At 34.4% G+C, this 14408-nt stretch overlaps 1 protein-coding gene across 1 annotated transcript; it reads left to right on the top strand.

Annotated features, from left to right (window-relative positions):
* Nucleotides 1-6067: 6067 nt before the first annotated feature.
* On the top strand, nt 6068-13780 carry LOC124089237 (keratin-associated protein 20-2-like). The gene is made up of 2 exons (XM_046439235.1): nt 6068-6165; nt 13585-13780. Exons 1-2 carry the CDS (start codon nt 6068-6070, stop codon nt 13778-13780), a joined length of 294 nt encoding a protein of 97 aa, XP_046295191.1.
* Nucleotides 13781-14408: the final 628 nt, after the last annotated feature.

The following is a 14408-nucleotide window of genomic DNA, read 5'->3' on the forward strand; positions in this document are numbered from 1 at the left end:
TGAAGTGGTGAAATTGGCCATTCTAGGAGCCAGGCAGGATGGTATGGTGACACAGAGTGACCAACAGAATTTTGAGTCCATTAATTTTTCAGGACTGGCAAACCAGAGTTAGAAACATACAAAGACACAGTCTGACAAGAATGTGCTTGGAGAACACTGACCTTATCAGAGCCTAGTTTGTCCTTGCGATATTGTAGAAATTGGAAGTCACAGGGGTCCATTTCCTAAGACACAAAGCAGAATCACTTCAAATGAGATTAAAAAATAATAAAAACGGTGTTCCTATCAAGGTGATGAGAAAATCATCACTAGAATTAAGAAGAACCATCTTTATCAGAGGAGACAAAAGAGCATCCACTGCAGTCTAGACCAAAAGAGGTAAATGGACCCTAACCTATATTCAGAGCTTAATTTTGCATTAATCCTTGTTTTAATTGGATCACTCAGACATTTTCTAACAGTTCAAGAACAGCAGCAACAATACAATTCTCTAAGGTGAAATATAATATTGTTCTGAATCTTCTAGGATTTTAATAGACAAGGTTAAACTCATGGACTCCCATGGAAATATGCACAAAAAGCAACAGATAACAAAAGCCACATACTGAAGCTTGTACTAAACTTGTAGAAATGAACCAAGAATTAAATTAAAATTCTAGTTTGCTTTTTAAAAGGCAAATGAATGAAACAGTAAATTATTTAACAAATTTAGCTTCAGAGATGCAATGTAATGTAACTAATACTAAATATACTAAATCTACTGAAGAAACATGATTTATAGTCCAATTTCAAAAAGAAGAAAACTTGCTATCTTGTTTTTTCTAACACATAATACAATGAGTAGAAGTATTATTGGCACATTGTCAATGAAAAATAAAGTCAATGGGGAGCTGAAAGAAGCTAGCAGACCTATGAATTTCTCTCAGAAGTCACAAATTATTTGAATGAGAACCTGAGTATGAGGGAAAGCAAGTTTTTGACATATATATGCACCTGTGAAAATGTTCAGGGTGCAGTGACAGCAAGGACCAGAAGTGGCAGAATTTGTGAGTCAGAGGACTTTTGGTTTCAGCAAATATAAAATCAGAGTGGAAGCTCCTTCCTCCTTACCAATTCTCCAACGTCTGTAGTAAGAATGATGGAACATAATTTAGTCTTTTCTATGTCTCAGATGTTGATCTATCCTCTTATAACAGGTCTAATTTATTTTATGTAAATTGAACTTTATAGAATAATTAACTATTGATATTCAAGCAAAAATATCTTTGTACGAGTGAGTATCCTGTTTCCACCAATACTTCATCATAAGCTAAAAATTGAGGAAGCAAATACAGAGTGCATGGCCCATTGGGTCCCTGTGTTTTGTCCATGCACTTTTTTAAAGATGTTTTTTAGATTGTCGATGGACTTTAATTTTATTAATTTATTTATATGTGGTGCTGAGAATTGAACCCAGTGCATCAAACATGCGAGGCAAGCTCTCTACCACTGAGCCACAACTCCAGCCCCATCCACGCACTTTTTAAAAGACATGCCAATCCTGTACCTCCATGGTATTTCAAAGAATGAATGTGACACTTATTACAAAACACTAAAAGTCGAGGGTGGAGCACCAAATTTTACTTTTCAGTGCTTTACTCTTGTATCTATTATCATCATTTGGGATGAAAAAGGGAACCATGGAGCAAATGTGGTTGGAAAATTAACATGTGTTTTCTGGAAAGCTTTAAATATAAATTAAGGATAATTTCAAAGAAGAAGAGAAAATAAGGAGAAGAGAGGAAGCGAAGGAAGGAAGAAAGGAAGGTAGGCAGGGAGGAAGGAAGGAAGGAAAATCTCATCTTCTATTTAAGAATGGAAACAAAACAAAACAAAAATCAAATTGAAATACCTGTTTTCATAACTTACATGGTCCTATATAATTATATCATAGGCATTCACTTAACTATATATACAACAATACTTGGCATTCAAAATAGAACAGGAATTTCATCTTAAAAATCCATGAATAGATCATGGAATCCTGACATAAGAACAAAATTATCTCAGTTATGAGGCTTGTTTTTGCAATAAATCAAGATACCCATGACGTTGTCTGAGGCACATGAGTGAGATAATGTGACCATGCACTGTCTGTGGTTTTCCCCACCCAGCACCCATCTCATATAAAAGGCAGGTGGCAGACAGTGACATCCAGATTCAAGACACCTGCATCCTAATCCTGAACTGAACACTCCACTCCTGACAGCATGAGCTGCTACTATGGCAACTACTATGGTGGGCTGGGCTATGGCTATGGTGGCCTAGGCTGTGGCTATGGCTGTGGCTATGGTGGCTATGGCTGTGGCTATGGTGGCCTAGGCTATGGCTATGGTGGCTATGGTGGCTATGGTTATGGATGCTGCCGCCCACTCTGCTACAGAAGATATTATTCCTATGGCTTCTACTGAGGCATTTCCTTAGCTGCTGAGCCTACTGGCTGTCCCGTCCTTTCTTACAGGAATCATCTGCAACTTTCTTCATGTGAAAAATGTTAAATGCTTTCAACATACCAACTAAACATCAAAGTGTCTGAAGAAAATGAATGAAATGAAATCAACTACCTGATTCATCCTTATCTCTTGAATTGTGTGATTGGAGAAATGTTTATTCTTGATAATTACACAGTGTGTGTAAGGTGATGAAATTTTTCAACTTCTATGTTAAATGTCCTTATATTAAATAAAGTGTTGCATTGGAAATATTACATTGATACAATTGTTTTTATTTGTCTCCATCAGTGAAGCATGTCCATTTGTGCATTTGGATGTGATTAATCAGGTGCAGGGGTTTAATGGAAATATGAGAGAGAAAAAAAGTATTACATATCTTTTCTGTGGTCAGTAGAGATCCAAAATTTAATATTGCATGAGTATTAATTCTAAAAGATCATGCACAATCTATATATATATATATATATATCTTCATTTCTTCTAAAATCACCCCTTGTAAGTTTTTTAGAAGGGTTTTTTTATATACAATAATGTGAGTATATTACATGAGATCATTTTAAAATCTTTCTTTTAAAGTTTTGTGTTGTTTGTCTTGCCAGTGGTTACATTATATCATCTATAGCTCAGCCTCTGTGAAAGTGTCTCAAAGTAATTGTTTGCACTTTTTACAGTGTGAATAAAAGTGTATATCTATATCTATCTATCTATCTATCTATATGTAGGTCTATATATATAGATATAGATATGCATATATATATATATATATATATATATATATATATATATATATATATACACACATGTATGTGTACCCATCTATATGTATCTATATCAATAGTGATATCTATATATGTATCTGTATCAATATCTATATATGTATGTGTATCTTTATCTTCTCCGCTCAAAATGACTCAGACTTTATGCTATTGAAAATGTGTGCATTGAAATCACATTATTGATTGTCATCATGGCAACTAAATAGTATTTCAAAATTTATGAATTTATTTTCTATTTTAAAAAATTAGGTTCTATTCATAACAAGATAAACTTATCAAAACCATGAGTCACGTTTTAAGTATCAAATTAGCAGGAGGTTATTTTCTTTTTCATCCCAAACTCTAGTCCTCATTAAATGTACAAGCCTACATAGGCTAATTTTCCCTATATTCAAATTCTTTGCACTCTTAAATTGGTTATGTTTCACTTGGAAAACAAACTGACAGCAGTAGTGCAAGGAAATGCTAGTGAGAGAAATAAGGAATAAGAGGAGAATATTCTGACGAAGGAGAAAATGGGTGAAGGGGTGAAACTGGCCATTGTAGGAGCCAGGCAGGATGATGCTGTGACACAGAGTAACCAGCAGAGTTTTGAGTCCATTAATTTTTCAGGACTGGCAAACCCTAGTCAGAGATACACAAAGACACAATCTGACAAGAATGTGCTTGGAGAGTACTGACTTTAACAGAGCCAGGTTTCTCCTGGAGATATTTTAGAAATTGAAAGTCACAGGGGTCCATTTCCTAAGACACAAACAGAATCACTTCAAAAGAGATAAAAAATATAATACAGCTGTGCTCCTGTCTAGCTGATGAGAAAATCATCACAATTAAGAACTATCCTTAACAGAAAAGACAAACAAGCATCTACTACAGACTAGACCAAGAGAGGTAAATAGACCCTGACCAAAATTCAGAGCCTAATTTTGCATTAATTCTCATTTGAATTGGGTTAGTCAGACATTTTCTAATAGTCCACTAGCAGCACCAACAGCACTAGTCTCTACAGTGAAACATAATATTGTTCTGAACCTTCTAGGATTTGAATAGACAAGGTTGAACTTATGGACTCCCTTGGAAATATGCAAAACAGGCAAAAGATGACATCATCCACATATCAGAATTTGTAATTAAATTGGGGAAATGAATCTAGAATCAAATTAATGTACAAGTTTACTTTTAAAAGAAGCAAATGAATGACATGGTAAATTATTAACAAATTCAGCCTCACAAAGGTAATATAATTTCCCTAATACTAAATGTATTAAATCTGCTCAAAATACATATTTATTGTCTAATTTCAAAAGAAAAGAAAACTGCTTTTCTTTTCTTATACAACATACAATACAATGACTTAAAAGTTATTGGCACATGTTCTATGACAAATGAATGTCAATTGGCAGCTGAAAGAGGCTGGCAGAACTATATGAAACCCCCTGAGAAGTCTCAACTGAATGAGAAGCTTGTGGAAAGGCAGGTTTTTGTCATGACTATGCATCTATGATTACTTTCAGTGTTTGGTGACATCAATGAGCAGAACTGACAGGACTTGAGACATCAGAGGACATTATGGTTCAACAACTGTAAAACAGGAGTAGATGTTCCTTCTTCCTGACCAATTCTTCCAATGTCTACATTTCGAGGGGTGGAACATAATTTAGATTTATTTTGGACTCTAACTCATATAGTTGTCCTGTTATAGTAGGTATAATTTATTATATGAAAATTATTTTTAATAAATTGTATTGAATATTTCTATAAAAAAACATCATTCTATGATTGAGTAACCTGTTTCTACCAATACTCATCATCAGGAAAAACTGAGGAAACAAAGAAGGATTCCATGGATTATTTTGGCCCTCTGACCTATCCATACACATTTTAAGTGCCATATCATTCTTTCATCTCCAAGATACTTGTAAGAGCAAATGTGACAGCTATTAAAAAATTAAAGCTTTGCACATTGGCACAGGTCTGAAATCCCTGGGGCTCAAGAGTCTGTGGTAGGGGGATCCCAAGTTCAAAGCCAGTTGCAGCATCTTAGAGAGGCCCTAAGCAACATGGAAAGACCCTGTCACAAAGTAAAAAATAAAAATGGCTAGGGATGTGGCTCTGTGGCTAAGCACTCCTCATTTCTTTACTCAGTTCCCCATCCCAAATAAGAGTCAAAGATTGGGGACCCAACTTTATCTTGGGGTGATTTACACTTGCAGCTATAAACTTTATTTGGTAAACGGAAGAGGAAAATTGAACAAATATAATTTCCAACTGTCAAATGGTTATTTATTTTCTGGAATGTTTGAAATGTATGTCAAGATTAATTTCACAAGAAGAGAAGAATGGAAAAGAAAGAAAGAAATGGAGAGAGAGAGAAAGAAGGAAGGAAGGGAAAAAAGCTTTCCTTCTTTTGAAACATGGCAACAACACAAAACAAAATAAAACTGAAATACTTGTTTTTATTATTTGCATCATGTAATCAAATCATACATATTCTATTAATTAAATATAAAAGAGACATTGCATTCAAAATAGAACAAGAATTTCACTTAAATAAATAAATGAATCATGGATACCTTACGTAAGAGCAAAATTATCTCAGTTATGAGTCTTGTTTTTGCAATGAGTAAAGATACATATGACGTTGTTTGAAGCACAATAGTGAGATAATATGATTATGCCCTTCCTGTGGTTTTCTCCACCCAGCACCCATGGTATATAAATGGTAGGTGGCAGACAGTGCCATCTAGACTCAAGACACCTACGTCCTTATCCTGCACTTAACTTTCCACTCCTGACAGCATGAGCTGCTACTATGGCAACAACTATGGTCAGCTGGGCTATGGCTATGGTGGCCTAGGCTGTGGCTATGGTGGCTATGGCTGTGGCTATGGCTGTAGGTATGGTGGCTATGGTGGCTATGGTGGCTATGATTATGGATGTTGCCGCCCACTCTGCTACAGAAGATGCTGGTCTTATGGCTTCTACTGAGATATTTCCTCAGCTACTGAGCCAATTGGCTCTAACCTCCTATCTCACTAGAATCAATTCCAAGTTTCTTCATATGAGGAATGTTTGAATGTCTTCAACAATACCAAATCTATGCCAAACTAACTGAGATAATTGAATGGAATCAGCATGACTGTTTTAATTCATCATTACCTCTTAGATTGAATGATAGTTTGGAGAAATATTTTTCCTTTGATAATATCATTAAAACACTTTGTAAATGTGATCAAATTGGACTCTTGATTTTTCTGTAAAAAAAACATATTATGAAATAAACTATATTTCACTGGATATATGGGTGTGCTACAATTCTCTTAAATTGTCTCCATTGGTGTAACATGTGTATTTCTGTAATTGTATGTGTTCACTAGGGGTATAAAATTTAATGATGTTGGGCTGGGGATGTGGCTCAAGCGATAGCGCACTCACCTGGCATGCATTTGGCCCGGGTTCGATCTTCAGCACCACATACAAAGATGTTGTTTCTGCCGAGAACCAAAAAATAAATACTAAAAAAAAATTCTCTCTCTTTAAAAAAAATGATGTAAAAATATTAATTCTTTCTTAGAGATCAGACAACATCTGTTTTTATTTATCTTGTCATGTCTCCTAAAATTACCCTTTGTACTTTTTTGAAATTGCTATCTTCTACAAAATTTTTTTTTATTTCACACCAGCCTATTTTAACCATATCTGTATTTATATGCTTTTTGTTGTTAGTACCATCAGTGATCAGATTAGATCATCTATACCTCTGCCTCTGTGAAAAGAATCTCAGAGTATCTATGTGTGTGTAGTGTACAGCAACATATCTCCTCCCTAAATAATAACTACAGGCTTTTTCATATTGATAATGTCTGCAGTAATAATTGTGTTCTGGATTACCATGAGGGCAACCAAATAGCATTTGAACATATATAAATTTACTCTTGTCTTTCAAAAATACATGCATTAGACATATAAAGACACATTTAATAAAAAATATAAGTCATTTCTCAGTATCAAAATAGTATTAATTTGTTTTGCTTTGGACCCCACAGTCTGTGTATATATCTACATATGCTAATTTTCTCCAGAATCAAATTCTTTCCACTCTTATTAAAGTAGTTACTTTTCATTTGAAAAACTCAAACTGACAACATTAAATGCAATGAAGTGCTGATGGGAAAAGTAAGGAATATGGAAACCAATATTTTTAAGATGGAAAATGGTTTTAAAAGTTGGGTGAAATTCTACCATTCTCCATTCTTGGAGCCAGGCAAGAGGCTTTGCTGACACAGCATAACCAATAGAAATCTGAGTCCATTTTCAACTTTTTAGGGCTGGCAATCATAGTTGGAGATGAAAAAAGACACAATTTGACAAGCACGTGCTGGGAGAATGCTCACTTCAAAAGATCCAGCTTTCTCCTTGAGATATTTGGAAAATTTGAAGTCACAGGGGTCCATTTCCTAAGACATGAAGCAGAATCACTTCAAAAGGAAATTTTTCAAAAAATTGTGTTCATATCAAGGTGATGAGAAAACCATTGCTGGAATTAAGGAAAAAAATATCCTTAAAGGAAGGAAAAAAAAGAGCAATTCCTCTTTCCTATAGGGAAAAGAGGTAAATAGACCCTAACCAAAATTTAGAGCATAATTTTGTGTTAGGTCTTGTTTGAATGGGATCAGTCATATATTTTCTAACAGTCCAAGAGCAACAACAACAAAACTCTCTAAGGTGAAACAAATATTGTTCTGGACCTTCTAAAATTTTAATTAAAAAGGATGAGCTTATGGACTCCTGTGGATATATGCATAAGAGTCAACAGATAACAAAAGCAAGCATATTAGAGTCACATATTGGAGCTTGTACTAAAATTGGAGGAATGAACCAAACAATCAAATTTAAATTCTAGTTCTTTTCAATAAACAAATAAATAGTGTTAAAGAATTAAATACATTTACCTTCAGAAAAAAATATATGTATAATACTAAATTTAGTATATCTGACCAAAAATATGATTTATTGCCCAATTTCAAAAGGAAGAGACTTTGTTTTATTTTGCAACACTTGCATTTTCTCCATGGTCTTCTTGCCACTTGTAGTATGTCATGATATGGACAAAAACCTTAGTAATCACAAAAAACACAGAGACAATCATAAATTTCACACAATAAAATGATTATTAAATTACTGGCACAAAGTTTATGACGAATGTCAATTGGTAAGTGAAAGAGGCTGGCAGACCCATGCAAATCCCTATCAGAAATATCAAATCATCTGAATGAGGACCTTGGGCAAAAGCAGCTTTTCATCATGTCTATGTACCTGTGAATATTTTCAGTGTTTTGTGACAGTGAGTAGCAGAACTGGCAGGATTTGTGAGTCAGGGGATGTTTTACAGTAACTGTAAAATCAGAGTGAAGCTTCAGTCTTCCTTACCAGTTCCTCCAATGCCTACATTTGGTGATGTGGAACAGAGTTTATGTTTGTCTCTAACAGTCTAAAATGTTTAGCTATTCTCTTAAAATAGTTCTAATGTCGTTTAGGTAAATAGAATTTCATTGAACATTAAAATCAAACAAAAAACGTCTTTCCATGATTGAGTATCCTTGTTTCCACTCATACTTCATCAGCAGCTAAAAGCTGAGGAAGCAAAGAAAAAGCACATGCCTCATTTTGTCCATCTGACATATCCATACACTTTTCAGACATGTCCTTTGTGTAACTACATGGCACTTATGAAATGAAAGACCTGTTTAAAAAAAGTGTAGGGTAGGACACCCAGCTTTAATTTAGAGAGTTTTACACTTGATCCATGATCTTCATTTGGAATGATGAAGGAAATCATGGAGTACATAATATTTCTAAGTGGAAAATGGTAATTTATTTGCTGGACAGTTTGAAATATGTTAACACAAATTTCACAAGAAGAAAAAAATAGGAAAAGAAAGAAAGGAAAGGGTCTGGGGATGTGGCTCAAATGGTAGTGCGCTGGCCTGGCATGCGTGCAGCCCGGGTTCGATTCTCAGCACCGCACACAAACAAAGATGTTGTGTCCGCCGAAAATTAAAATAAATAAATAAATATATATATTTTAAATTATCTCTTTCTCTCTCTATCTCTCTCTCTCTCTCTATCTTTAAAAAAAAGGAAGGAAGGAATGAGGAGGAAGGAAGAGGAAAGAATAAAGGAGGAAGACAGAGTGGGAGGGAGGGAGAAAAGATGGGAGGGAGAGAGGATGGAAGGGAGGAAGAAAGGAAGGAAGAAAGGAAAATCTTTGTCTTCCATTTAAGAATGGAAACAATCAAAATCAAAAATAAAAAGGAAATACCTACTTTCATAATTTACATGGAACTATAAAATCATATTGTAAGCATTAAATTCACTAAATATAGAACAATACATGGTCTTCAAAATAGAGCTAGAATTTCATTTTAAAGGCCCTTAAACAGATCACAGAATCCTGACATAGGGACAAAATTATCTCAGTTATGAGGTTTGTTTTTGAAATAAATCAAGATACCCTTGACATTGTCTGAGGCACATGAGTGAGATAATATGACCAGGCACTGTTTGTGGTTTTCCCCACCCAGCACTGAGGAGGTATAAAAGGCAGGTGGCAGACAGTGACATCCAGACTCAAGACACCTACATCCTGATCCTGAACTGAACACTCCACTCCTGACAGCATGAGCTGCTACTATGGCAACTACTATGGTGGGCTGGGCTATGGCTATGGTGGCCTAGGCTGTGGCTATGGTGGCTATGGTTATGGATGCTGCCGCCCACTCTGCTACAGAAGATACTATTCCTATGGCTTCTACTGAGGCATTTCCTCAGCTCCTGAGCCTACTGGCCGTCAAGTCCTTTCTTACAGGAATCATCTCCAATGTTCTTCACATGAAAAATTTAAATGCCTTCAACAATACCAACTATACACCAAAGTGTCTGAGAAAAATGAAATGAAATCAACTACCTGATTCATCCTTATCTCTTGAATTGTGTGATTGTAGAAATGTTTATTCTTGATAATTTTATAGTACATGTAATGTGATCAAATTTGTCAAGTTCTGAATAAAATGTCCTTATATTAAATAAAGTATTGCATAGGAAATATTACTTCAATACAATTGTTTTTATTTGTCTCCATCAGTGAAACATGTCCATTTATGTATTTGGATGTGATTAATCATGTGCAGGGGTTTTAATGGAAATATGAGAGAGAGAAGGAGTATGGCAGATTTTTCCTGTGGTCAGTAGGGATCCAAAACTTAATGTTGTATGAGTATTAATTCTAAAAGATCATACACAACCTGTTTTTATATATATATTTTCATATCTTCTAAAATTACCCTTTGTAAGTTTTTCAGATTTTTTATATACAATAATGTTTGTATATAACATGAGATCACTAAAATTTTTCTATTTAAAGTTTTGTGTTGTTTGTCCTACCAGTGTTGGATTATATCATCTATAGTTCAGCCTCTGTGAAAGTATCTCAACGTAATTGTTTGTGCTTTTTACAGTGATGGATAAAACTGTATATATGTGTGTATATATATATATATATATGTATATATATATATATATATATATATATATATATATATATATACCCGTATCAATATTGATATTTATATCTGTATCTGTATCTATATCTTCTCCCCACAAAATGACTCAGACTTTATCATATGGAAAATTGTGGGCACTGAAATTTCATTATTGATTGTCATCATGGCAACTAAATAGTATTTCAAAATTTATGAATTTATTTTCTATTTAAAAATATAAGTCCTATTTATAGCAAGATAAACTTAGGAAAACAATGAGTTTCATTTTAAGTATCAAATTAGCAGTAAATTATTTTCTTTTTCATCCCAAACTCTGGTCCTCATCAAATGTAGTTGCCTATATAGGCTAATTTTCCCTGTATTCAAATTCTTTGCACTCTTAAATTGGTTATGTTTCACTTGGAAAACAAACAAACAGCAGTAAGTGCAAGGAAATGCTAGTGGGGAAAATAAAGAATAAGGGAAGGACAATTGTATTGAAGTAATATTTCCTATGCAATACTTTATTTAATATAAGGACATTTTATTCAGAAGGAAAAAATTGGTAGAAGGGGTGAAATTGGTGGTTCTAAGAGCCAGGCAGGACAGTGCTGTGTCACAGAGTAACCAGCAGAGTTTTGAGTCCACTTTTAATTTTTTGTGGCTGGCAAACCATAGTTGGAGATATACAAAGACATAATCTGACAAGAATGTGCTTGGAGAGTACTGACTTTAACAGAGCCAAGTTTCTCCTAGAGATATTTTAGAAATTGAAAGTCACAGGGGTCGATTTCCTGAGACACAAACAGAATCATTTCAAATGAGATGAAAAATATAATACATGTGCTCATGTCTAGGTGATGAGAAAATCATCACAATTAAGAACCATCCTTAACAGAAAAGACAAATGAGCATCTACACAGACTAGACCAAAAGAAGTAAATGGACCTTAACCAAAATTCAGAGCCTATTTTTTCATTAATTCTCATTTGAATTGGGTCAATCAGACATTTTCTAATACTCCACTAGCAGCACCAACAGCACTAGTCTCTACAGTGAAAAATAATATTGTTCTGAACCTTCTAGGATTTGAATAGACAAGGTTGAACTTATGGACTCCTTGGAAATATGCAAAACAGGCAAAAGATGACATCATCCACATATCAGAATTTGTAGTTAAATTGGAGAAATGAATCTCGAATCATATTAGTATTCTAGTTTACATTAAAAAAATGCAAATAAATGATATCTGCTCAAGAAACATATTTATCGTCTAATTTCAAAAGAAAAAAATACTGCTTTTCTTTTCTTATACAACATACAATACAATGACTTAAAAGTTATTGGCACATGTTCTATGACAAATGAATGTCAATTGGCAGCTGAAAGAGGCTGGCAGAACTATGTGAAACTCCCTGAGAAGTCTCAACTGAATGAGAAGCTTGTGGAAAGGCAGGTTTTTGTTATGACTATGCACCTATGATTACTTTCAGTGTTTGGTGACATCAGTGAGCAGAACTGACAGGACTTGAGACATCAGAGGACATTTGAGTTCAACAACTGTAAAACAGGGGTAGAAGTTCCTCCTTCCTGACCAATTCTTCCAATGTCTACATTTCGAGGGGTGGAACATAATTTAGATTTATTTTGGTCTCTAACTCATAAAGTTGTCCTGTTATAGTAGGTATAATTTATTATATGAAAATTATATTTTAATAAATTTTATTGAATATACTATCAAACAAAAAACATCTTTCTATGACTGAGTAACCTTTTTTCCACCAATACCTCCTCATCAGGAAAAACTGAGGAAACAAAGAAGGATCACATCATTTATTTGGTCCCTCTGCCTTATCGGTACACCTATTAAGTGACATGACATTTGTTCATTTGCTAGATACTTGTAAGACCAAATGTGACAGCTATTAAAAATAATAAAGTCTTGTACATTTCCTCTGGGGCTCAGGATTCTGTGGTAGGGGGATTCCAAGTTCAAAGTCAGTGGCAGCATCTTAGAGAGGCCCTAAGCACCATAGAAAGACCCTGTCACAAAGTAAAAAATAAAAATGGCTAGGGAGGTGGCTCAGTGGTTAAGCACTCCTCATTTCATTACTTAGTACCCCACCGCAAATAAGAGTCAAAGATTGAGGACCCAACTTTACTTTGGGGTGATTTACACTTGCATCTATGAACTTTATTTGGGTAAGGAAGAGGAAAATTGAACAAATATAATTTCCAACTGTCAAATGATCATTTATTTTCTGGAATGTTTGAAATGTATGTCAAGATTAATTTCACAAGAAGAGAAGAATAGAAAAGAAAGAAAGAAATGGAGAGAGAGAGAAAGAAGGAAGGAAGGAAAGAAAAGCTTTCCTTCTTTTGAATCATGAGAACAACAAAAAATATAATAAAAGTGAAATACTTATTTTCATGATTTATATCAAATATAATCAAATAATACATATTCTATTAATTAAATATAAAAGGAGATATTGCATTGAAAATACAACAAGTATTTCATTTAAATATATATATGGATCACAGAATCCTTATGTAAGATCAAAATTATCTCAGTTATGAGGCTTGTTTTGCAATAAGTCAAAATATTCCTGATATTGTTTGAATCACAGTAGTGAGATGATAATATGACCATGCAATGCCTGTGGTTTTTCCCACCCAGCACCCATGGTATACAAAAGGCAGGTGACAGACAGTGACATCCAGACTCAAGACACCTACATCCTGATCCTGAACTGAACACTCCACTCCTGACAGCATGAGCTGCTACTATGGCAACTACTATGGTGGGCTGGGCTATGGCTATGGTGGCCTAGGCTGTGGCTATGGCTGTGGCTATGGTGGCTATGGCTATGGTGGCCTAGGCTGTGGCTATGGTGGCTATGGTGGCTATGGTTATGGATGTTGCCGCCCACTCTGCTACAGAAGATGCTGGTCCTATGGCTTCTACTGAAATATTTCCATAGCTACTGAGCCAATTGGCTCTAACCTCCATCTCAATAGAATCAATTCCAAATTTCTTCATATGAGGAATGTTTGAATGTCTTCAACAATACCAAGTCTATGCCAAACTAACTGAGATAATTGAATGGAATCAGCATGACTGTTTTAATTCATCATTACCTCTTAGATTGAATGATAGTTTAGAGAAATGTTTTTCCTTTGATTATATCATTATAACACTGCATAAATGTGATCAAACTGGACTCTTGGTTTTTGTGTAAAAAACATATTATGAAATAAACTATATTTCACTGGAAATATGGGTGTGTTACAATTCTATTAAATTATCTCCAATTGTGGCATGTGTATTTCTGTAATTGCATGTGTAGTCATATGTGTGGTGTGTTTTTTTAGAGATGGAGGGGGAGGGCAATATAAAAATGTCAGAACACTTTTGTGGTCATTAGAGGTCTGAAATTTAATGATGTAAAATATTAATTCTTTCTCAGGGATCACACAACATCTGTTTTTATATGTCTTTTCATGTCTCCTAAAATTATCCTTTGTACATTTTTGAAATTTTTATATTCTACAATTTTTTTATTTCACACCAGCCTATTTTAACCATGTCTGTATTT

This window comes from Marmota monax, unplaced genomic scaffold (assembly GCF_021218885.2).
Source record: "Marmota monax isolate L192 unplaced genomic scaffold, Marmota_monax_Labrador192_F-V1.1 WCK01_AAM20220418_F8-fsc00125, whole genome shotgun sequence".
Classification (NCBI taxonomy): domain Eukaryota; kingdom Metazoa; phylum Chordata; class Mammalia; order Rodentia; family Sciuridae; genus Marmota; species Marmota monax.